Source organism: Ambystoma mexicanum, chromosome 5q, assembly GCF_040938575.1.
Source record: "Ambystoma mexicanum isolate Mex_15411 chromosome 5q, UKY_AmexF1_1, whole genome shotgun sequence".
NCBI classification, from domain to species: Eukaryota; Metazoa; Chordata; class Amphibia; order Caudata; family Ambystomatidae; genus Ambystoma; species Ambystoma mexicanum.
Window position 1 is genome coordinate 896,573,383 of NC_090933.1, and position 26,461 is coordinate 896,599,843.

The 26,461-nt window shown below is 46.3% G+C and overlaps 1 protein-coding gene across 1 annotated transcript in view; it reads left to right on the forward strand.

Annotated features, from left to right (window-relative positions):
• The window catches only part of PTDSS1 (phosphatidylserine synthase 1), a 1,048,798-nt gene that overhangs the window by 718,309 nt on the left and 304,028 nt on the right, over window positions 1–26,461 (forward strand). The window contains exon 8 of the mRNA XM_069621400.1: window positions 358–470. Coding sequence (XP_069477501.1) covers window positions 358–470 — 113 coding nt within the window. The remainder of the gene's footprint in view (window positions 1–357; window positions 471–26,461) is intronic.

Consider the following 26,461-nt stretch of genomic DNA (forward strand, 5'->3'; position numbering starts at 1 on the left):
AATTAGGAAACAGTGGCCCCTGGCTCTTAGAAAAGCTGCATTTTGTTTGAAGAAAAAAAATGGTTGATGGAAACCTTGCCATCCCGTTTAAGGTGGGGTATTTTCAAATGTGAAGCGGGCAACTGGTCTACGTTTTCTAAAAGGAAACCCCTAATTCGTTACAACGTCCCTTTTGGATAATAATTGTATAGTTATTACTGTGTGACTACTTAATTTCCTCGTACAAATCATGTCTTAAAAATATTTTGTTAATGTGAGCTAAGATAAATGAACTATTTGTACATTGTTATCAAATTTGATCAGAATTGTTTTCAAGAGATTTTCAAAATAACCCATAACTGCTGTTTTTCCTTGTAGCTAACCGAGCTGAACACGTTCTTCCTCAAACATATATTTGTATTTCAAGCAAGCCATCCTTTGAGCTGGTGCCGGATCTTGTTTATTGGTGTGATCACTGCACCAACTGTACGGTAAGTCTTTTGTGTCTGCTGTGGGTTACAAAGATCCAGCCTCTCGGTGGCACAGAACGTATTAGTCCTGTTAGTGTGGTTCACTACACATGCTTTAAAATTTGCTGTGTGTGGTACTATGCAGGATTTTCAACATCACTCCACAAAGTGGACATTCTTCAATGTGAATGGTCCACAATGGGCAACCGTTGTATTTTTAAAGTCTGTCTGTTCATGGAGAGATCTAACTTGCGATTATGTGAAAATACGCTAATGGAGGGTTTTACAGTCCTTGTCTACTTTACAGAATATGTTGTAAAGTTCTGTATTTTAGTGCTAAGATTGTATTTTCAACATGTTAAGATATTTCAAAAATCCTGCGGTCTAATGTTCTCTGCCAGTCCTGCATGCTGTTGTCGACTCCAAGGTTTTAAATGTAAAAAAAATGGGTTTCATTATTAAAATTCTCCAGCAACAAGAGTAGTATAAGTCTGGAAGACACATTTCGTATCTCCTCCAGCATTGTACTGGAAAAAGGAGTGGGAGGGAGGAAAGTGCGATTAACACAGCAGGGATAGCTATATTATAAATCCAATGTACATGGTATTGAGAAATGGGGACAGGGGCATTGGGAAGGAGCAGTATGGTCTTTCCTCATTCAACATTTCTAATATTAATTTCTTTTTGGCATTATAGTTATATACAGTAACCATATGAGGGGATGAACAAAAGGGTGTTAGGCAGGTTTCAGTAGTCAACCATCTACCACCTGTGAATTAAACTTCAATTGCTCATCTGGAACTCCTGTGCTTAATGGATTGCCCAACCTTAATTGGGTATTTGTCACCTTCTGGAGTAGTTGCTTTTACGAATTATGAGCTTGGTCTTTGTGCTACTGTCAGAGTTTCTCTGGTAAACGAGGCATACAATAAGCAGTGTTGTATTTATTTAATCCTGTAGGTTTGCTAATTAAATTGACACTTGTGTAGCACAGATTGTGATTTAAATTACCATGTTCAATAACACATTTCGCCCTGCATTCCTCGCTTGCTCTTTTCTCTGTCCACTATATTTCAAAGGGGCTAACTGGGGGAGAATTCAGCAGTAATCGTCTCCACTCTTTAAAGTGCCAAAGAACTGTGTGTGAGTGCTAGCCATAGAAGGTTTTCTTTTCCAATAATTGCAAACCGGAAATAAATCTGATGATACTTTTATTAAGCTGTTACATAATACATAATTATAGTATTTCTACTCTAAAACGCTGCATTGTTTACATGTTTTCAGTTAAGTTTAGTAAGGGACGGTGCATCATATTGATGAGTGAACACTTTTGAAAATATACATGATTACACGACCAAATGCTTTTGATGGGAAGCCTAGTTTTGTGAACTGCTGCTTGCATGCATTTGTGGAACTGGTGCTCATCTCAAACTCCTGAACATTATATTTACCAGCGCATTATATCAGCTACCCTGAAAGCTAGATATACACAAACTACAATATTCCACGTAGTTTGCCCAGTTCTCTGCTTGATATGCCATCCGCTCTGCTTAGTCTCTTACTTCCCTTCCTCCTACATAATGAATATACCAACCTAACTGAATCGTTACGCGAAGTAGCAATCAATAGGTAAAACCAGTCTGTACATCTACAAGCCTACTGCAGTACCATACATTGTAGTTAGTCTCGTCACTTGCTTTGCTCTATGATGCATTATTAGTACCTGGTGGAGAGAACTGACCAATTTGGAGACTGGGGATGCAAGTGGAATCTGCAAGCGGTTGGCTGAATTTCATGCTGGTCCGCTGTGCCTCTGCCCAGCCTTTACATTATCCTTGGACAGTGCCCCTGGCAGAGTCTCCACTGCAGTACCTCCCCATGACACCTCCTGCCCCACGAGAGCCACCCAGCAAAACCCACCCTCCCCACTCACCTGGTCCACCTCCTGATCCTGTAAATTGATGTTCCCAATCGCGGACACATGCGCAATTTCTTTTTAAGGGAAGAATGAATTGCGCAAAGCCTGGTTCCTTAAAAAACAAAAAAAAGTATCAGCACCCCAGATGGTGGCTTGGAGTGCCAATAGCCATAAATACTGCTTTTGTGAGGCGCAGGGCTGGAATGCTGCACTTGGGCCTACCTCGCTCAAGTTAGAGGGCCATTACCGTCCCTTCCCTCCCCCAAAAATGGTTTTTAACACTGTATTGAACACAGTTTATATCAATAACCGGTACAGGCTTTCTTGTGCACCTGAAGGTTGACACTTAACCTGCATGCTGCTTCGCCATACTTATGAACTTTTTTATTTATGACATTTCTGAACTTCTTAAACTACAAATGATGAGTCAAGCATACAGTATACAGAACGCTGCCCTGTGGAGCACTGTTAAGAAAGATTTCTCTTTTGGCAACTTTCCCTCCATATTCTATGGACCCCAAACTTTTTTGCTTTTGTTTTTTAACCTGTCCCGACTTTTTACAAGGAAGAATTCAGCTTCACTCTCTTAGCCTTTTGCTCATTTTGTCACGGGGAAACTGATCAGTACCGGGAACCTGTTTCCCTTTTCTTTTTACCTTTTTGGTACATTTTTGACAGTGCACACATCTTACATTTGTGGACTTGGCAGCTCTCCAGTAGACTACCTCAGGAGAATAGTCGCTGGAACTTTGGTGGTCCCAGTTCGTGCCACAAGTCGCCTCAAGCATCGGCTTCCTGGCTTCAAGTTATCCTGCTTTGTAAGGTCTTCGACTACGACTGGAGGGACGCCTTCCATTATTGTGCGGTGACATTCACTCCCCTGTGTAATGTGAGGTGTTCGGAAGATTCCTGTAGCGGTCAATCATGCTTGCCTTCCTCGCCAGGGGTCGCATTCTGCACTAGCAGCCGACTGGAGAAATCCTCCGGCCTGCAACCAATAGACATCCTTCAACAGTACAAACAGTGGGAAAAACCTACCACAAGCAACCCCCCACCTGCCCCAAAGCCCCACTTTCCCCCGGTCGACCCATCTAGTCACATGGGAAAATCATAGTCGGGGGGGGGGGGGGGGGGTAAATCATTGCAAAGTATTCACCTCCCCCTGTTCTTCTTAGAATAAACTTTTGTTATTACGTTGCCGTCTGATCTAAAAGCTTGTAGCTAAAAGATAGGAATATAATTGTACTGACCTGTAACATTGTTGAATATTTTCTAGAACATTTCACCACCACAAGAACTCTTCTTACATCAGTCCCTTCTCCTATGAAGAAGCTTTGTGACTTTTGGGCACAAGGCCCCATACATCATAGGTATTGGACAAAGTTAGGGTATAATTCTTGTGAACTGGTTTCGTTCTACTGCATCACTACTTAACTTCTTTGTGTTGAATAAGTTATTGATTGCATTTCTAAGAACCTATAGGTGACTGTATATAGATATTTGATAATTGATTGTGTGATATTACTACCTGCTTATTTCATTTCTTAGTGTGTGTTTTGGACCTATAATATAGTATTTTTGTACTTGTCTGTCTAAATTGAATTAGTGTGTGCTTCAGTGCGTGGACTCATTATGGACCCTACTCCCTTTCTCCAGAGACTAAGCCTTGACTACTCTCCTTGCCTACCTTGATTGGGTTTGGCCAGCATGAGTTCCCCAGTTCACTATAACTAGGGTGGCCTCCTAAAATCCATCTTAACACCAGCTACACCAGCTGCATTCAGCTGCACAGAATCTTGCACTGAAAACTGTTTTCAGAGCCTTTTTTAACATATCTATGTATTTGTCCATGCATGCAGCTAAACTCTACATTTAACAGACACTCCCCATACATAATGTTTTCAGAGGTGCACAAAAATGATGTATTTAATTTCTGGTGACATTAAACATATTCTTACAAAATTGCTAATAAAAAGTTTGTTTGCTAATCATGAAACATTTCTGAGGCTTGTGGAATCTGCTTAGATCACATGCTGTGCATAGGCCGACATCTAGTGGAAGCTGCGGAGTATTACAGTTTGTTTTTCGAAACTCGAAAATGGGCGTCGACACAGGGCGTGCCAGTAATACCATCCCTAGTGTGACGTCCACTGTACCCAAGATCCCTCACGCGTCTAGGATCCTCCGATTGTTTTTTTCCGCCATACTGGTCGGAAGCATTTTGCGGAGTCCCCTGGCCTTAGCCATACTTTTGCTAGAATTTAAAATAATGATCTTTTGACATCCTTTCCCACCCCAACGTCGAACTTCGACACTCGACGCCGGCTGGAGAAGAAATCGACCGTCGGCTGCTGCACGACGGATTTGGGCCTCGGAAGGCCGCTGGCCTCGGCCCGGGCCTGGTAGGCCGCTGGCCTCGGCTCTGCAAGTAGGGAGAGTTGGGGGTGGTACATACTCTACACTCCTGGTATATAGGTACACCTTATACATTTCCTACACTTAACAGCCCGCTGCCTCCGGACAGCGAGGGCATTACGGTGTCGAAAGACAGCCAAGCGCAGGTCCCCGACCTCGGAAGGTCGTCCGGCAGGGCGGCTATGGGGAAGACCCCCGGCGACACAAGCGCTTCACATACTACACACACTAAACACACTAAGTCCAACCGAGACTCGACGACGTCGAGTTCTCGGAAAGAGGCACAGACAGAACGGTCCGATTCGGTGTCCTCTGGGCGCTCTCGATCAAGATCGCCGCATGACTCCAGGCAATCATCCACTCTTGCCAAGAGTGCCTCGCTCCCTAGGCTAACAGAAGTTCGATCGTCGGAAGACGAAGACTACTTCCACCCCCAGGCCGCGCTCCAGGAGTCGGAGCCCGCAATTAAAGCCAGCGAGGCCCCACGCTCGAAGGACAAGGACAGGGACACCTCTCCCGATCCTCGACGCCAGGCCTCGAAAAACTCCGGAGCCACTAAGGGACAGGGAAAACATTTTTCTACGCACGGGGAGAGGGGGGAAACAGCAGAAGAAACTACCTGTACATTCTTCCACACCTGTGAAACACTCCACCCCCCCCCCCTAAACAGACAGACAAGCCCAGGTCTGCTGATAGGTCCACAACCAGCAAAGCTACTCAAGATAAATCCCATAGACTTGCTGAGAGAGTCATTCCCAGTTCCAAAAAATGGTCCAGTGAAGACATAGATAGGGTCATGTCAAGAATGTCTTCTTTGGCTGATTTTTATGATAAAAATCCAGAACATTTCCTCTCGTATGATCCACAAGGGGCCACACCCTCAGGCTCTACTGATCCTATCCCCCCCCAAATAAGAAGGCCCGGTTTGAAACTCCAATGAGGTCCGAACCCTTCGAGGTACAACCTTACGCAAGACCATACTCACGGTATCAAGGAGAGGCTTCCTTTTGTGAAGACCAAGAATTTGGGTTGATAGAAGAGCAAACCGGGACGGGCTACTATGGGGATGATGAGGACCAGGAGGAAGAAGAGGATGACCCGGAAACATACAGAGTAGATTCCCCGGTAGAGAACGAAGCCCCGGTTACCGACTCCCCGGTCGATAACCAACCCCTCCTAAATGAGGTTCTCGCTCGCGCAGCTGAACATTTCCACATTGACACCCGCGGTGTACAAGAGGAAAGGGACTTCGCAGAAGAGTTAGTGGGAGAAAGGAGGCCTGTTGCCCAGACCATCCCTATCCTTAAATCCATTCAGCGGAGAATAGATCCATCCCTGGTGAACCCAAACCTCACCAGAGCAGTCAATCCCAGGGTTGAAAAACTTTTCAGGGCAGCTCAGTCTGACCCTCTCTATATAAGAGGACATCTGAAGCCAGACTCTCTAGTTGTCACCAACACTCGTAAGAGGGCTGGGACACCCTTGTCTTCGTCAGAAGCTCCTCCCGACAAGGAGAGCAAAAAACGATACGGTTTCGGCAGGAAGGTAGCCTCAACGTCCACCTATCAAGCAAGGATTGCTAACACCACCACCCTGTTGGCCAGCTACAACTGCCATCAGTGGGAAGAAGTCGCGGCTCTCATAGCTTCTGCTCCTGAACCGTTAAAGGGCCAATTAGCTCGGGTTTCTGCAGAGGGTAGAGCCGTGTCTGGTTGCATTTTGAAAGCAACCTTCGACGCCGCGGACAACGCAGGCAGATTGATAGCAGAAGGTACTGTTATCAAGAGACATGCGTGGTTACGGCAGTCTGGTTTTAAGGCAGAAACTCAGGCATCATTGTTAGACAAACCGGTGGAAGCCGATCTGTTGTTTGGTAAGGCGGTCGAAGACGCACTGAAAAATGCCAAGGACGAATACGAGACACTCAAATCCCTTGGCCAGTTAACCAATAAACCCCCTAACCAGAGAGGGAATAGTAATTTTCGTCGCCCACGCGGCCAAAATTCCCAGAGAGGATCTAACTATTCCCAGGGGCAGGGTACACAGTGGAACAACAACCAACAGTCTACCCAGGGTTACGGCAGAGGTAATAGGAGAGGTCGTGGTAAAGGCAGAGGCAGCCCCAGCAAGGGAGGCGGCACGCCTCCACCAAAGCAGGGACGCTCAGTTCAGGGTCCCTTCTCACGCAACCCCAGTAGGGGGACGATTTTCAAACTTCACCCAGGCTTGGGAAGGGATCACATCAGACAGATGGGTGCTGTCAACAGTATCGACGGGATATTGTATAGAGCTACTGCAGCGTCCCCGGAACCATCCTCCACGACAAAGAGTACACTCTTTAGAACATCAGAAGATTCTCCTCGAGGAGATCGCCATTCTTCTACAAAAGGACGAGATAGAACTCGTCCCGGGACACCAGGTAAACAAGGGTATTTATTCAACTTACTTCCTTGTGCCAAAGAAAGACTTGACAATGCGCCCAGTATTGGACTTACGGCCTGCCAACAAGTATGTCAAGCCCCAAAAATTTCGTATGACCACGCTACAAGAGGTAATTCCCCTCCTAAAAAAGGGGGATTACATGGCAACCTTGGATATGAAAGATGCTTATTTTCATATTCCATGTTCCCAGCGCACAGAAAGTACTTGCGCTTCAAGGTGGACAGTCGGCACTACCAATTCAAGGTACTGCCCTTCGGGATAGCTTCAGCACCAATGGTATTCACCAAGGTACTGACGGTGGCGGCTGCACACCTACGCAGGGAGGCAATCCCAGTGTACCCTTATCTGGACGACTGGCTCATAACGGGGGAAACCCCAGGAATTTGCAGGACAAACATTCAAAGGACTATCGACCTCCTCCACGAGTTAGGCTTCTCAATCAACGAGAAGAAGTCAAGCCTGGTGCCAAGCACCTCAAAACGATTCCTAGGAGCAATCCTGGATACCCAGGAGGGGTTGACCTTTCCTTCAGAAGAAAGAATTCGGAATATACTACTGCAAATTCCGCATTATCAGTCCAGTCAACAAATAACGGTACGCAAAGCAATGCGTTTACTGGGCATGATGGCGTCATGCATTTACCTGGTCCCCCACGCGCGCCTGTGCATGCGTCCCATGCAGGAATGGTTGGCGAAACAGTGGTCTCGGGCAAGTGGTCAGTGGGACGATCTAGTGGTCGTTTCGCCAACACTGGTACAAAGCCTTCACTGGTGGACAAGAGAAAATCTCGCACAGGGGAAACCCTTTTACGATCCCGAAGTACAGGCAGTAGTCACTACAGATGCATGTCTGACGGGGTGGGGAGCTCACCATCTCCACCACACAGCTCAGGGTCTCTGGTCTCACTCAGTGGCCAAGAACCACATCAACCTGCTAGAGCTTCTGGCAGTATTCAGAGCGCTTTAGGCGTTCGAGCCCCACCTACTAAACCTGTCAGTGCAAATCCGGACGGACAGCACTACAGCCATGTTCTACCTGAACAAGCTCGCCAAATCTGTCCAAGCTTGCTCAGAAAATCTTGATATGGGCACTCAGACGGAACATCTTCCTGTCATCACAACATGTTCCAGGGGAGCTCAATTCCCTAGCGGATGCTCTGAGCAGAGACTCCCTCCCAGAGGAACATGAATGGGTTCTTCACAGAGAGGTCGTAGAAGATCTCTTCTCTCAGTGGGGTTTCCCCACTATAGACTTATTCGCCACAAGCGAAAACAGACAATGCGCAGGATTTGCATCCAGGTTCCCCCAACCAGACTCCCAGGGGAACGCCCTGTGGATGAACTGGTCAGGGATGTTTGCATACGCTTTTCCACCAACTCCTCTCATCAGGAAGGTGGTGAACAAGATGAACAGGGAGTCGATGGCGCTCGTCCTAGTTGCTCCCATGTGGGCAAGACAACCGTGGTTCCCACACCTAAGTAGGATGGCGGTATGCGAGCCCATCAAACTTCCAGCCTGGTACAACCTACTGTCCCAGCAGCAAGGTCAAACAGTGCACCAGCAACCCAACTCAATGAACCTGGCAGCATGGCTCCTGAGGTCATAGAGTTTGGACACCTCAATTTACCACAGAGGTGTATGGACATCCTAAAGGAATCTAGGAAACCAAACACAAGGCACTGTTACTTTGACAAGTGGAAGAGGTTTGTTATCTGGTGCCAGAGTAGACAAATCAACCCAGTTGATTGCACTCCTTCCACTATTGTTACATACATGCTCCACCTGCTAGATGCAGGATTGGTTTTTAACTCACTGAAAGTACACCTGGCAGCCCTCTCAGCTTACACCACTTCCCATAGCAAGGTTTCGTGGTGGAAAGTACCAGTAGTTAAAGCCTTCATGGAAGGAGTAAAGAGACTTCACCCTCCTATTTCAAACCCACCATCAGGGTGGGACCTTAATGTGGTGCTAGCCAAGCTCCTGGGCCCCCCTTTCGAAGCCATGCATAAAAGCAGTCTCAAACACCTGACTTATAAAACGGCCTTCTTAGTAGCTATTACTTCTATAAGAAGGGTCAGTGAAATTCAGGCTCTGTCGGTGCAGGATCCCTTCTTTACTATCCACAAAGACAAACTGGTTTTACGCACACACCCTAGGTTCTCACCTAAATTTATATCAAAATTCCATGTAAACCAGTCCATCGAGCTTCCGGCTTTCTTCCAGAACCTGCAAAGCTCGGCTGAGGTGAAACTACACACCCTAGATGTGAATAGGGCGGTCCTCTACTATGTAAATAAAACCAGACCGCTAAGAAAAACAGATCAACTGTTTGTCTCCGTAGCTACAGGCAGAGAGGGGGATCGCGTCTCTAAAGGTGCCATCTCGAAGTGGATTATTAACTGTATCCAGCTGTGTTACTCACTCTCTGAAAGAACTCTGCCTTTCACGCCAAGAGCCCACTCTACTAGAGGCATTGGGGCCACTCTGGCTTTCATTGCAAATGTACCCCTTGACACCATTTGCAAAGCAGCTACTTGGAGCTCTATTCACACTTTTACTCAGCATTACTGCATTGACACCCATTCCAAGGCAGATACACAAGTGGGACAAGCGGTTCTAAGACACTTATTTGCTCATGACCCTTCTCACATCCCACCTCCTTCTTTTGGTACTGCTCGCTAATCTATGCACAGCATGTGATCTAAGCAGATTCCACAAGCCTCAGAAGGGATACATTACTCACTGTAATCGTATTTCTGATGCTTGTATCTGCTTAGATTCACATGCGACCCACCCTTCCTCCCCTCCGAGAGAAGACGCATGATTGCTTGTAGTCTTACCTTTCTGTCTATCTGCTTGGATTATCTGTACTCACGCTACTCCTCATGCTACCTCACGTCAGAAAAAATACAATCTGAGGATCCTAGACGCGTGAGGGATCTTGGTTACAGTGGACGTCACACTAGGGATAGTATTACTGGCACGCCCTATGTCGACGCCCATTTTCGAGTTTCGAAAAACAAACTAATACTCCGCAGCTTCCACTAGATGTCGGCCTATGCACAGCATGTAAATCTAAGCAGATACAAGCATCAGAAATACGATTACAGTGAGTAATGTATCCCATTTGCAAACTCTGCCATTTAAAACAAAATCATAATAATGAATGCCTTGGGCAAATTGGTTCCATTGACATTTCACTTGTCAACTTTAACTGGTTCTACTAAAACAATGTTTGTACTTAATACATAATTACATTTTCCACTAGTCCACTTCTTCACTGTTGGTATGCATGAAAAGCCTGCTCTGTACATGCTGTCTTTGCATTTTTCGTTTTGTTGTGTAGGTGGTGTAAGCTACCAAATGAGCTGAAGCTAGAGGTGTTTATAGGGCAACAATTAAATGTTTGGAGAATGAGCTGCACTGTGTTCTTTAAATGCACTCCTGCCCACCCTTATCAGTTGCAATGGCTATTGGTTGCCCCTCCCATTTTCCTCCCATCTTCATCCAAAAAAATGCCACTGAGGACTTCTTTGCCATACTGCAAATCATTTGGACCTCGCACAGGCGTGTGATGATCAGCAAGCTGCAAATTAATTAAATTGATATGACCCTGATAGTAACAGCCATCTCGAAGCACTGCACCCTTCCCCCTGTTCCCGCCCCCCAATTCTGTTTCCGCTCAGCCTCCCAAAGGGCTACATCTTACTACTTCCATCTCGCTGGAGACTATTACTGGTCGTCTACTGCCTCCCTCTTGCTAGCCTCATTGTCAGGGGAAATCTAATATGACTGCACAGTTGGTGCTGTTGGCCGCTTAGAGGAATACATAGGAGACCCAACATAGAAATTGACTGGCACTTTTTGTGCCATCAGATGCCTGGAGAGGTCTCTGTTGTAATTCTTCCGCTAATTCGATACACAACCAATAAAGCAAAAAAAAGATTTTTGGTATTGATTCAGCTGATTATATTTAACTTCAATTTAAATCATAAAATGAATACATCATAAGTTTAAGTTAATCATAAGAAACTCATGGAACCCATCTAAACAGTTACATGATACCAACAATAGAACCACAAAAGATGAACAAAAACAGAAAATCTCGAATGGTCAAGTAAAAAGGATAAATAGAGCCATATAATGCATACAATGAATATAAGGTGTGATAATATTGCTCACCTTTGAGTTGATAAGAATTACAAGAATGACATAGTTTACACAAGTAATCTATCTGATATCTGAACCTCTAAACATCAAGCAGTAGTGCGTGGAGAAAATTCATTTACAATTCTCAGTGCAAATCTATCCGTGCAAAAGATAAGTTGCCAAAATGTTCCAGTATCTAAAATCTTAAAATGTTTGAAATATCTTTTCCAATAAAATGTTGATTATTAAGGTTTGTACATGCAGTTATGAGATGATTCAAAGTTTTGGGTCGAGAAGCCTTTTTACAAAAGCGACAGATATTTTGATCTTTACTAATAATTTTTCGTCTAGCCTGTACCTCATTGGTTTAATCTCATTCTCAGATACTAATTTCTGAGGATGGGATGGAATGAGAGAAGGGAATTTCGCTAGATAGGACTCAACCGCGCGAAGACTTTTGTTATTAAAAGTATTGTTTTTGAAATCTCTGTATGTTAGACATTTTTGCTGCATTCTAATCCAATCATGTTGTAGTCATTTCAGCTTGGCACGTGAAGGATTCTCTAGCAAAAGATCCAATGATATATCAGCGTTAACCACACCTTTTTCCACACCTTAATGAATGTCGGGTCAGATGAAAAAACATTTGAGGCTAGTGCATATAGGAGTTGATCTAGGTTGAAGGCTAATACACATTTTCTATATTGCATACAAAGTTTCCAAGTATATAGACAATATAGCAATATCATCCCCATCTCATATCTGATTGCCATCAGTGTAGATTTTGGGAAGGATAAAAACCTTTTCCAAAACCTACCCTCTAGTTTCAACCAAAAGGTTTCAGGGAATACAGACTTCGTTTCGGCACCATATAGGATCTGAGGTACAGCTTATTGATTGTAATATGTTAATAGCGCAAGACAAGAACATTTACCATATTTGGCTTCCGGCTCAGAAAGAGAAGAGCTGTGCTACCAGGAATATAGAGACCCCCATTTTGGGAAGTCACTGTACCTTAAGCAGAGTGTTTCCCTGTATTCCTATCGGTCATGGTCTTCCTGTTCTCACCTAATCCTCCCTTGTACCGCTCTTGCCCTCTGGTTCCAGATCTAGCTTGCATGTAATCTTCTCCACCCATTGGCTGCAGGTACCATTCAGTAGGCTTCCTGCAATCCCTGACTCAGGATGTCTTGTGCTCCTCTCTGCTTGCATAATACTTGTCTTGCGATTGGTCGCTGATGTTCTCAAAGGGTTGTATACCTAGCTGGGATTTTTCCCTTCATGCATTCGGACCTCCTTCTTTGAGGTTGGTTGTTCGTCAGCAGGATGACTTCAGTAGAAGGGAGGTAGTACTTCTGCAATGCCAAGAAAAGAAGCACCCAGCAGAACTTGCCATTGCCACTCATTCCTGCTCCTGTCTCAGTAGGAAGGGGTGGGGTTAATGAAAATTAAGCCCCTATTTGCATTTGGGAATTCACCAATTGATGGCTATTAAGAAAATCCGAGTCAAGATCACTGCAAGGGCAGACACAAGGTCTGGCAATGAAGGGGATTTTCCAGGTTCCAGCTAGTGCAGCGCTATGATTTCTCACCTTTGCGCTGTATCACTGCTGCTGCAAAAGGCATAGGGTGGGGGGGTGCTGTTGAGCGGCAGCAAAGATGGCCGCCTAAGCACTGGGCTCCGGCACCAGGTGCCTTATTCTCGCTTGGATCATCCCGACAGCAGTGGCGTATCAGCACCGAGTTTCCACTCTTTCCTGGAACCGTTGGAGGGCCGGGTGGTGTGCATCCTCAGTGGTGCCGGCGGCGGATGAGGCCGCTGTTGAACTGCTCCGGCAGGTGTTGCTGCAGCTGCTGAGACTTGTGGCTTGCATTCGTGGAGACATCAGGGTTGGGATGTGGCAGACCGGAAAACGGCTTGAGCGCCAACTCAGCTTCTCAGGAGCTGGTGCTTGGGCACACTGTGAGCTGTGGTGCAGCCCATGCCTTTTGAGCCGTTGGATGTGGTGGGCTGGTCCTGCTGCCGATTGGTGTGTGGATGGCTTCTTGGCTCTGGGGCTGGCGGCTGGACCTGGCAGTTCCATAGGGTGCTGTTGACTGGGTTGGGCCATGCCCGCCCTGCTCCTGTGTCCTGGATTTGTTTGGGGCCCCCAGCTGCGTCACGCTTTGATGGCTAAACAATCCTGGTGGAGACAACCTCCTCTGCCGTGGGGGCGGTGAATGTCCTGAAACAGAGCCTGCTTCTTGACTTGTCTACCTGCTGAGGCCGGTGCTTGTGGGGAGATGCCTGCGTAGCGCACCTACTGGGTCACAAGCGGATGGGACATTGCACCTGGGGCTGGCCTCAGTGCCCCACAGGAGAAACCTGTGATATTAGATCCCAAGGTGTCCTAGGAACACAATTTACTGAGTGTCTTTCTAGCTTTAGCAAGCATGACTAGAGGGGCAAATAAAAACTATGGCCCAATGAATACTTTTGCACACATACTTTCCAAAGCCCCTCCTTTTCGGTCTGTTGTGGCGGCTGTTGGGACAGGCAAAGCAGGGGCTGCTGTTTCACAGACTCATCAAGACCCTATCATGGAAGCCATGTAGCTAGGCTCTGCATCGGTCAATTTGAAACTTGATGACCTGGCTGCAAATATATGCTCCATTCGCACAAAGCTGGAGAAGGAGAGAGGACATATCACGGTTGCTGAAACCAGGAACGGGGGACTGAAGACAGTCTCACAATGATTGAGGCTGAACTAGGGAAGATTAAGAAAGAACTGGTCAAAGTGAAGTACAAAGTCCTTGAATCCTGCTCACAGCGTAATAATGTACAAATTGGCGGGATACCTGAGACTCCTATTTAAAGCTCTATGGAAACATTTGTGGAAGGCCTCTTCACTACTATCTTTGGCCAGACTATGTTCTCATCACAATTCCTCGTTGAGCGTATATAGCCCTGCAGCTGCTACCTAGACCTGGTGATCCTCCACGGACCACCATCGCAAGACTCCTTAATTACAGGAACCGTGACCTTTTTTGAAGCTCTCTAGGGAACTGGTTGAGATGCGATATGAATGATATGATATGATACGTTATTTATACTGGGCTTAGTACCCAGACGTTTCTAAGTGCGGTCCCGGGGATCGAACCTGTGTTGCTCCGTGTCGTCTTGTTTCCAAGGCGGCAATGAGACAATCCAGCTGGGCATTCATTTATCCAGACTTCTACCCTGCTGTGCAGTTGGCACGAAGATCATTCGACCAGGTGAAACTCCTACTTAGGGAACGCAAAATTCTATATGCCACGCTGTTCTCCCCCTCAAAGTTGCAGATTCAATTTGGGGGCCACGCACAGTTTTTCACATCTCCGGCAGAAGCCAGGTCCTACATTGAGTCCAGCATACCCCTTCGCTCCCCGAGACCAAGGAATGCACTTGAAACTAGAGGCGAGTGGGGTGGGGGGTGGGTCAGGGAGTGACACCGGCTTAGGATAAGGGCTGAATGGTGCGGCCTGGACATCCCCCTTTTAAGACTAGACAAAATGATGCTTGATCCAGATGTACGAAGGACGTGTTGCAGGAGTTGGCATGCCTCCCCAACGAACAAGAACTTGTAGCGCTGATGGAATACTATGACTACTTACCTATGCTGCGTATATCCTTTTAATGTTGGGTTCTGTTTGGAGCATTGCTTTTGACTAGCTTCTCAGGACGCCCCCTGCGATTTCTCAACCAGTTATGTATGTTTGGGTTAACTGTTCAGTTTGGGTGGACAGTGTGGTTGTGGTAGCGGTTTGTTGTGGTTGCACCAATGTTAAACAAGACATCAGTGGAATCCTATGTATATCGGCGTGCAATACTATTAGATACTGGGAAAATGATTCTGGAAGTGATTTGTCATTGCTCAATCTTATGGACCACTCCTAGCTGCCAACTGTAGTGATGCTCCTGTCCTGGAATGTTTGTGGAATCAATTATCGGGCTAAAGCCAGAAAGCTGGTCACATATATTGAACAACATGCCCCACAGATACTCGTGCTACAGGAAACACATGCGCTAGCTGCTGTTCATGAGGGCTTTGCTCCCAAATGGGGTACGTCCAGGTATTATATACATCATATTCGTCACAAGCCTGGGGGGTGTACTTACCTTAACTAACAATATAGTGCTTTTCCTAATAACGAAATTGAATGTCGATCACGTGGGCAGATACGTTATTACGCAAGGGACAGCAAGCTTGGGCATCCTCCTCCATTAATGCGCATGGTCCAAATCTGGATCGCCCTGCCTTTTACAGGCAGCAGACTCACATCCTGGATGGTTCAGCAGACCTCCTGAAAATATGGGTTGGGGACTTTAAATACAATTCTCCACAATAAACTGGATCGTTCTAAGACTACCCAGAGACCATTATCATATGCCGCAATGGCTGTTTAGCAGATTATGGACCAATTTCGGCTGCTAGATGCAAATCTGGAGGTGTAAATACCTGCAGGCTAGGGACTACTCCTTCTACTCCATCGTCCATGACATGATGTCCCGGATAGAGTACTGGCTAATTTCTTCCTCTCTACTCCATCTTCTGGAGGACTGTCCAATGTAGGCCTGCACATATTCCAACCATTCCCTGATTATGCTTAAACCTGGTATATACCTCATGGCCTGCCCACTGTAGAGATTGAGCCCTTCAGCACTTGATGCCACATTTGCTCGGACTCTGAGTGATAAACTTGAGGTCTTCCTTGAAACTAATGTGGGTTCGGTCACCTCACACGCTACTTTATGGGAATATTTTAAGGTGTTCATCAGGGGGTTGGCCCCATCGACCTAGTTGGATGTGCTGAAGTCAATCGGGAAGGAGTTGCAAGCACAATATCTGCAATTTAAAACCAGTATGGTAGAGACCATACAGAGCAATTTAGGGGTACGATTAAAGCTGAGATAGGCAGCATTTCATGTAATGGTTGCAAGGGAAACCCACTACATTAATAAGCCTGTGTTGGCCTGGAGATATGGGGAGACGGACGGATTGGGTAGGGTTCTGGCTCTGTGCAATCGCATTATAATGGAAAGACTATAGCTGGTGTGCAGGTGCCAAATGATGTAGTCATCCTGGACAATTGCTCTATATGTGAAGCTTTCACTGCGTTTTACAGCAAGCTGTATTCAAATCAAGATGCGCAGCTTCTCGCAGATATGAATGCATATCGGTCTGAAATCAAGCTCCCCTGCCCTCTTTATGGAATCCGCAGAATCCTTAAACGCGCCTTTTACCCTGGAAGAGGTAACAGCCGCTATCTCAGACCTTCCATTTGGCAAGTCGCCAGGATCGGTTAGCTTTGTGGCAGACTTCTATAAAGAACATAAACAAGCTCTGGTGCCGTTATTATTGCAGGTGTGAACAGAGACAAGGAAACGTGGTATGCCCCCCCCCCCAACCCTCCTTTCTGACACTCTGAGAGGCCATCGATGCAGTATTAAAATCTTAATAAACCGCATGGGAACCTATTGTACTCTCTCTGAATAACACTGTTGCTAAAATGTATGCCAAGCTCCTTGCAACCCGGCTAATGTCATTGATGCCAGACCTTATCCACCCAGACCAGGCAGGCTTTGTTCCTTCCCGGACCACTGTACTTCATCTGAGGCACCTGTTCGGTATTCTTTCCCAAAATAACCCTCAAACAAAGGTGGTGGGGGCCACCCTCGGCACCAAGAAGGCATTTGACTCCATATCCTGGGAATTTGTATTCTTGGTGCTGGACTCGTTTTGGCTGGGGTCCTTTTTTATCGATTTTGTCAAATTACTTTACTCCTCCCCTCTGGTCAGGATACGGGCAGATGGTGTACTCTCAGACCCTATTATGCTGGGGAGAGACACAAGGCAAGGTTGCCCTTTTTACCATCCCCCCACCCCCTTCCTGTTCGCTTTATGCATTGAACTCCTGGAGGAAATAATCTGGGTAAAACACTGATATTGTGGCCTTTGCATCTCTGGACTCCCAGACATAATATTCTTGTAAGTGGATGATGCACTGTTTATTCAGGACCCCGACTCAAACCTCCGTCCAGTTCTTATGAAGATACAGGTGTACTCTCAATACTCTGAATACCACATAAAAATTGGTCCAATTCTCACTGACTAGCAAGTGGCATTCCCCTGATGATATTCTGGGATGCATGTGGGCTTTACAAAGCATTACCTACTTGGGTATTTGTGTTTCCAGAATGGCCGCCACACTGTTTTCATACAACCTATCTGCGTATGTAGTGATTCTTTGCACCAAGCTAGAATTCTGGTCATGTGTCTCTATATCATTGTATGGCCGCCTCTCTTGCCTAAAGATGATAGTCCTACCGAAACTCCTATTTCATTAATATACCTATATGGCCCTGCAAAGCATTTTTTAAGGAGATTCAAACACTTGGGACAATGTTTGTCTGGGGTGTGGGTGCTGCTAGGCTTGATTGGGCAGACATGGTGAAGCCATATGAACAAGGAGGCATTGCATGCACCTGATTTTGAGTTGTATTACTTGGTAGCCCAGGCACAATTTGCTGCACACTAGTATGTTACATCCCCCCCACCCCTGCACAGACACATGGATATTGAAGCAATGGGAACGAAATCACTAAACCTACACTTCGTCATATTTGGTACACAATATGCAGATGAATGCTCTTTTAATCCTGCATGTACAACTATTGGGGCGTGGACTAAACAGTTCCGTCGCTTGGGTGTGTAGGACCCCTCTTGCATTCCCAAGTATACTGTTCCAATATATCCGTAAGAGAGTATCCTTTGGCAGGAAATGTTCATTTCCTACTGAGCTCGAAACCCATACTATACTTGACACGGTCACTCAGACCATACTGAGACGCAGGTTTGTATCTGACCTATACTGCAAGGCACAACAGGTGACTGGGAATATAGCCCGTATTCAGCCCCAGTGGGAGGCGCATATTGGAAGTGAATTACCCAACGATACATGGTCACATTACTGCCTTCTAAGGAGGTATCACTCAATGGCAGATATCAATTGATACAGTTCAACGTGCTCAACCGACTGCGTTATACCCCCGCTAAGAGAGCCAAATCACCCAAAGCGGCTCTGATGCATGGCCCAATATTACAATTCTGGGTTGAGGTGGCTGAAGTACTGGCAGAAATTACCACAATTGCCTCCCTCCCCCACTAGCCCCAGTGAAATATCTCCTGGGGGACATTGGTAAGGCGACGGTTGGGCAACGCAGGCTGTTTAATTTGCCATGCAAAATTGCTAAGAAGTGTATCCCTAAACAATGGAATCGCAGCTTGCTCAACCCGGCAGACGTGGTTGACTGTACTGATGTATTCGAATGAAAGGGAAGTATACAGTTCAGCTTTTCCAATTGCTAACCGTCTTAAGAATATTTGGGCAGGGTTGCAAGCTTGCATGCAGACTCTGTATTATATCAGATGCAGCTGATTAATTGGGGGTTTGTCTTGTAGAATGTTAGCTGCTTTGTCTGTGCTTTGGGAACAGCCGTGGTCATTTGGACATACTTGTGGAGGACAATGTCTGGAAGGATTTTTTTCCATTCCCACTCCAGGGGGTTTCTTTAAACAGGTGGCCAGGATAGGGCCATCGCTTTTGCATCCCAACCCTGGGTGCAGGTTAGCGAGGGAGGATCACCTGGGTAGAGGGACCTTTGGGATTGGGGAGGAATTGCCCAAAGATGAGACATGGTATCCCCCTTTTCAAACACCCCCCTGCCTGACATTCACTCAGTCTATATGGTTTACTGTTCCCCCAGACACCCACTTTCCCCATTCCTTTGACAAAAAGGACAGAGCCGAGGAAGAGGAGCATTTCACCAATATACTCTTGCTTTCCAAAACATCATGGTGCCAGTAAAACAACAAAACTACATTCAAAAGCACTCAATTTTAATGAATATCCCATTAGCAAGGTCAGGCGAAGTCGGGCACTGGGTGAAGACTGTATCCACCTGAAGCTTAATACTCTACAGGTGTAGAACAGGGGTAGCTGCAAGAAAAAGTGTGAGAAACCTGAAGGTATTCCACCCGCTAGTCCCCAGAGATCTGTCACCCAGGTGGCCAGGACACGGTCATCACTATTGGATCCAGCACCTGGGCTTGGACCAGTGGGGGAAGGGTCACTTGGATGGGGCGTCTTCGGGGAGTGGAAGTGGGACACTAAAGGTTGAGCTGCAGTACCCCCTTCCTTGTGACACCTTTTCCCCATTCAACCCCGTAGGATATTTAGAAGCTTCACTCCCCTCTCCCCTTTCTGAAATGAACACTTTCTTACACTGTGAAAGACAACGGACTAAACCAGAGCAATTTACCTGACATGTCCCAACACAAGGTCAGGCAGAGTCAGGCAATTGACAATAACTACACACACACTTGACGGCCCTTTCCCTTTCCCACAGGGATAAGAGGTGGAGCACGAGAACACACTTTGAGCAAGGCCAACAGCATGAGGAAGCAGCTATTCCAGGGCGTTAGTTCAAACAGGGAAGAAAGATGGCGAGATCTGAAAGAACGACAAGGAGGGAGGTGCCCTTGTCCCTTTCAAACAAGACCTGCGAAGCCTCCCTGAAAGGAATCGTAAAACTGGGAATTACAGCTGACGTGTGGTGCAACAGATGTCAGCGGTGCACGGGACTCTCCCCCGCTGATAGCCAAAGCAGGGAGACGTGTCTGCTACGGTGGTACCGTCCTTAACTTCAGAGACAAATGCCAAAAAGTTCAGCACAGCCGGTGAGTGGGGGAAAGCTGATAGGAAGCCGGACTGTGTTGAGCCAAAGATTGCAATCGGCAACAATATATAACATCAAGGAACTTGTGAACAAAGCACTTGTGTGTTTATGAACTTGCAAGATATCCCATTAAAGGGCCAGCTGCAGAGTGGTTAGGCACCGTAGGAGTGCTCATTTGAAGGACTCTGGCTGGCCCCTTTATTGTACAGCTGCAGTACCAGGAGGCCTTTGTATAGGCCAACGTGATGAGTTTGAGAACATTGTGTTAGAATGGCTATGTGGTTCTAGGTTATTTCGCCAAATGATTTTACATCGTGGGACTTTTCATCGCCACCCTTTCATTGCCAAAAACCCCCTTACTTAATCATACACCCCCCCGCCGCCAATAAAAAAGTTGAAAAAAAATAGTTTTTGGCGATGAAAAGTCCCACGATGTAAAATCATTAGTCGAAATGCGTGTATACCGGCTATGTGAACCCATCAGAGGGCTGCCAAGGGGAAAGCTAGTGAGAGTGAATCCCGTACTGAGATAAAGCAAAGTGAACTGTGTTTCTGTGAAATGTGAACTCAGCTCTGGGATGCCTGCGAATCGGGGTGAAGCATAATACACCCGAGAACATTCATTGTGTTGAAAAGAGTGAACCCGACCGAGGGTTGACCACAGAGAATGATTGTTTAAAAAGACATTGAGACTTTGTGAATGAAAGGATGTAGTGAATCCGACAGAGGGAAGCCAACACTGAGAGAAGGATTGAATCCTGGCAGAGGGAAATCGTAAGGCGAAGGGTAATCGCCCAACGTGGAAAATGTATTGAAGGAACTTTTTGTTGGTTGTTTTGGCACTTCACGCCCTCTGAGGCAAGAGACTTTGTATGAAAGAGACTTGGCCAGAGAAGGCGCTGATATTTTGGAAGCAAACTATAAACTTGTGCAGGAGAAGCCCAGGTGTGTGCTGTTCTCGGGAGTCCCGCCTTGTCCCGTGCTAAAAACGTGGGGAAGGGAGACCCCAGTTTATACCATCCTGATTTTGTGAAAACGTCTTTCTTTTCTGGTGAAAATTATCTTGCACTCTTTTGTAAATTAGTGGTAAGGATTGCCAATAGGTTTTTTAGTATCAGCTCTTTTTATTTGACAAGACGCCACTAGGACTGCCTTATTATTTGATGGTTGTAGCTTGCTCCCATCTTAGACTTAGGTTTAGATTAGGTGTTTTTCTCACCCATTTATACAGTTTAATAAACACCCTTGATCTGTGTTCACTTGTCTGTCTTTACTGTTGCCACCCTCAGTTCCTTACAACAGACAGAATGAGTTGGAGCCCAGAAGGAACCCGAGTCAGTGAACGAGCTGATGGGGAAAGCCCGAGCATCCTGAGATCTGCTGTCAGAGAGCACAGCGCCCAGATGCTGAGGGCCCATGGGTTTGAGAAGGCTACAGAAAGCGTGGCGAGTCCATGAAAAGGTGCTCATTCCCGTGGGCCAGCGAGGCAGTCCGGGAGTGTCTGAGGGGCAGGCGGGGAGCCCCCGACCTCAACATGACATAAGCTACGCTCAAGTAAACTCAACCGGTGAGTTAAAAATTAGATGTAAGTTTGGGTGGAGAAAGACACGAAGCGCGAGAGATAATTTGTTGCAGGTGAAGGACAAGCGTAGGATGAAAGACGCACTGTAGAGAAAGCTTCAATTGTCCATTGTGAATTGTAATGTGAACGCAATAATTGTGAAAGCAAAGGAAACAGAGTAACGGATTGGTCGCTTGTACCTTTACACATTGTCGAAAGACTGTTGAAATTTAATCGCTCTCCAAAAGTGCAGGGAAGCTGTGCGAAGCTCTTAGGGGGAGCAAAATAGAAGGCTTGAGATGGGTGTTGGCGCGAGATAGGAAGAGCGAGCTGAAACCCCAAAAGAAGCTTAAGAGTGCCTGTGGCACGACCCTGTGTGTGAACTGTGATAAAAGCAGGGGCACGATCCCATGAAGCCAAGGAATCTGAGTGGTCCCGCACAGGGTTCAGTAAAACTGCACTCTCGAAAGTCTCTGGTATGAAGAGTTGTTAAACATTGAACTGTTAGGTTGTTTTTGAACAAGATCATCTTATGTGAAGAGAAACCATTGAACTATCAAGCTGTTTGAATTATAGGGGAAGGAAACCCCAGCTGAAACCAGAGCACGGGAGTCTTGTGAAAGCAAAATATTGTGAACTGTGAAATTTCTGAGAAGGGGCCTAGAAGGGCTTCTAAGGCTGTGGAGAAAGAAAGTCCTCAGAAACCTAAAGGAACTTTGTGTGAACTATTTGAACCCAAGGAACTTGTTGAAACCCAAATAACTGAAGCTTGGGGGAGGGAGCTGCGGGTCAGCTCCAGTGCCTTCCTGATATTATTTTTGACTCTATTTTATTTTGATCCAATCCCATGGACATTATTGCCCTAGAAGAAAGGGCAAGCATAGGTTTGACACTGCCATCTTTATTATTTGACTGGCGGACATTTGGACATTTGACTACCTTTTGACTTAGTTTAATGGTTGAGACTACTCCCATTTAGAAATAAGGCCAGGTAGGATGTATCCAAGCCCTTTTCAAGTTAATAAAGGTTTTTTATAAAGTTGCTTCCTTGTGTCTGCGTCTACCTTTTGATACTATGCCTACCTAACCCAACGTACAAGCAAAGTTGCTAGATAAGGCTTTGGAAATTGTTCTACTTGTTGGGATGTAGGCTGACCATTCTCCATAGAAATATAAGATATCTAAAGCAACTGTGAAGTCCTTGAGACAAGCGGTGCAGCAAGTGCAGGCACCATTGTTAAACCTTGACTACCTTGACCTTTGAGGTCATGGGTTTAGGGGCTTCTTGTCATTTACCCAAAGTGCCACGTTGCAGCTAATGGCACCCATGGATGTTTCTTCTGCCCCGGCAGGGGACTTTGCACCAAGGAATGCCAATCTCTCGGGTGCTACAGTGTCCTTATGTAAAGTCAACTCAGAAGCCTTTTATTTTCTTTCCACACATTGAGCACCAGTGTGGGGAAAATGTTTCGGCGTTCTTGAGCGAGTGCTATGCCACTACTGTTCTCTACAGAGTATCTCCCCAGGCTGATACCTACCATGCATCAATAAGCCAATGGCCCACCCTCCATTTTGCAGGATATCCTCCCCAATTCCATTTTTATTGGAGGAGATTCTGGCCCTTCTGTTGAAGATGGCCATAGAGCTTGTTCCCACGCGGGAGTAGTTTAGTGGGTGGTATTCTTCCTACTTTTTCATCCTCAAGGAGGACGGGCGAGTTTGTCCCCTTTTGGACCTCGGATATTTCAACAAGCTCCTAAGAAGGGACCAGTTCATGGTGATAACGTTGGCCCAGATCCTTCAGTCCTTATATTTCCAGGACAGGATGTTAGCCTTAGATCTTCACAGTGCCTATTTCCATTTGCCTATCCTTCCATAGCACTTGAAGTACAAGAGGTTTATGATCACCGGTGCACATTTTCAGTTTGTGTGCTGCCCTTCCTTCTGACCTCCACCCTGAATGTCTTCACCAAACTGATGTTAGACGCTAATCACCAGAAGGAGGCGATTCATGACTTACTATACCTGGACAACTGGCTGAACAGAGCGCTCTCTCCACAGCAGGTCGTATCCCATCTTCACCACACTGGCAATCTCCTTCACAGTCTGGACTTCCCTCTGAACTTAAGCAAATTGCAGGTGATATTGTCTCAAGAACTCCCACTTATCAAAGCAGTCCTAGATACTCTTTGTGAAGGCGTCCCCCCGTCCCCCCCCCCCTCCGAGGACAAGGGTCTTCAATATCTTTCTGATGGTTGGACGGTTTCAGAAATCCAGCCTTCTGCCACCCTGTGCCTTTTTCTTACCTTCTGTGGTTGATCACATACTGTGTTCATCTGGTGCTGGAAGCCTGACTGAGGATAATATCATTGAAATGGCTCTTTCGCTCTGTTGTCCCACTTCTCGGGCAACATGTCGGACCTGCTTCGAGTTTCCAACTCTGTTCGCACAGACTTTCATAGTGGGCCCAGGGGGACAGTCTGAAAGCAGGGGGAACTATTTTGCCAGCTTTGGTCGGGGGGTGACATAATCACTGATGCTTCCCTGAAAGGCTGGGGTGCTCATCTGGGGGATCTGAGTGAGTGGGACTTGTTCCTTGGCAGAGAGAATTGGCCTGTTCGAGCTGTCGGTGATCAGGCTGGAACTGATATTGTGCATTCTTTCAATCTAGGGGACAAGGCAATGGCCATGCATTACCTCAACAAGAGAGGGGGGTGCAGGGTCACTGCTCCCGAGCAAGGAAGCCATGCAGCTTTGGTTCTGGCCCTGTGGAAATTACATTTTCCTTTTTAGTGACCCATCTGGCCAGGAAGGAGAATGTGGTAATAGACTCCCTGAGCAGGTTGGTCTCGTTCTCCCAAGAGTGTTGGTTGTGCCGGGGGTGGTTGTTGAAATATTTGACTGTTGAGGAATTCCTCAAGTGGGCCTATTCTCCTTCAAAAACAAGTGGAGCAAGCTCTTCTGCTGCAGGGAATATCTCCTGAGGGGCACTGGGGGAGGGAGGTGCTTCTGGTGAATGTGGACTTCAATCTCCTCTATACCGTCTCACTGATACCAGTCATCCTGCCGGGTCTCTGGACTTTAGGGAGATTCATGGCCATGGCTATCCTAATTGCCCCAGATTGGGCTTGGGAGGCATAGTATTTAGATGATCTCCTTGACATGATGATTCTCTTCGGCTCTTCCCAAATAGAGCAATTCCTCCCTCCCAATCAGGGGTAGTGTATGATGATGGGGCGGGGCTGGGGGGGAAGTAAGTCATTCATCCATCTCTCAGCATTTTCATTCTGCATGCTCGGCTGTTGAGAGGCAGGGCTATAGACTGACTTCACGGATTAGGTCCTGGAGGTTCTCCACTCCGCTCGAAGGCTAGACATGAAGGCACTCTACACCTGCCAGTGGGAAAAATGTTTTGCTTGTTGCAGAGAGGGGGATCTGAATCCCCCGTCTTGTTTGACTGCCTCACTACTGCAGTTTCTACTATCCATGGCCATGGCGAGACTTTAGATTGGCACAACTTTGAGCTGCATGGCGGCTGTCTGTTTTTCTTAGGAAAATGCTGGGGTAGGGGGGGAATACTACTTTGGCAGGGGCCTTGTTAACCGGTTTCCCAAAAAGCAATTTCTTTTTTAGTTTTTAACTTTCTTTATTAACAGTCATGTTTATACAATACAGCAATTCTTATCAGTCATGTTCATACAATACAGGAATTCTTTCTGTGTTACAATACAGATGTAATAGTATACATTTATACAGAAATTGAAAGATCAAGGTGTTGATGTTGGGGAGAGATCATTGTCTGATATCTCACATAGGTGCCCTCTGAATGGAGCCCATATATCTTTACACCAGCTCGTTACTGGCACTGATGGCACATATTGCTCTTCACTTTTGCTCACGAATGTCAAGTGGCGGAGGCAGTCATTTGTCTGGCGGGCGTATGTGGCCTTCCAGCACTTCAGTATGCATCGTTTCGCTACAACACATGATACATTAAATAATGTTCTAGTTGTTTCAGCCACTGTGCCAATATCTCCAAGTATCTCAAGGGGGTAAGGGAAACCGGGATTTGTGTTATTTGCTCGAGTATCTAAGCAACATTGTTCCAAAACACAGTAATCTGCGGACATGCCCAATACATGTGATAAGCATTTGCATGCGGGTCCCCACATTTCGAGCATTCCCCTGAACAGTTCGCCATGAATTTGGCCATTTTGACTGGGGTGTAATGGAGTTGGTTTAATATTTTGAACTGGATCAGGCGTAGTCCAGCATTTAGCGAAACTGGTTTTGTCCGTTGGCAGCATTTGCACCATTGTTCCTCATTCAGTGTTATACCCAGGTCCGATTCCCAAGTTGTTTTTGTATTGTTTAGGGATTTGGAAGATGTCTGTATCAAGGCATACAAGTTCTAGACCCTCCCCCTCCCCATCTCTTGCTGATATGGCACGTATACATTCCTATGTGGTAGGTTCTTCTGGAAATGTCGGCCATCGAGCATTGAAAGCTGCCCTCATGTGGTGATACTGGAGCCATTTTAGCTGCCCCCCCCCCCCCCAAATGTATCTACATACTCATCCAGGCTTGCATATTTGCCCTTAGGGAACATGTCCCTCATCTTCAATATTTTATCTGGATCCCATGTTTTCTGTAAAGCATCATCGAATGTGGGGGAGATTCCGGGCAAGCGCCACAGCGGTGCCTCAGGGTCGTGAGGTATCTCTACGCTGATCCTCCTGTATATCAAGGACCATGCATAGACTGACACT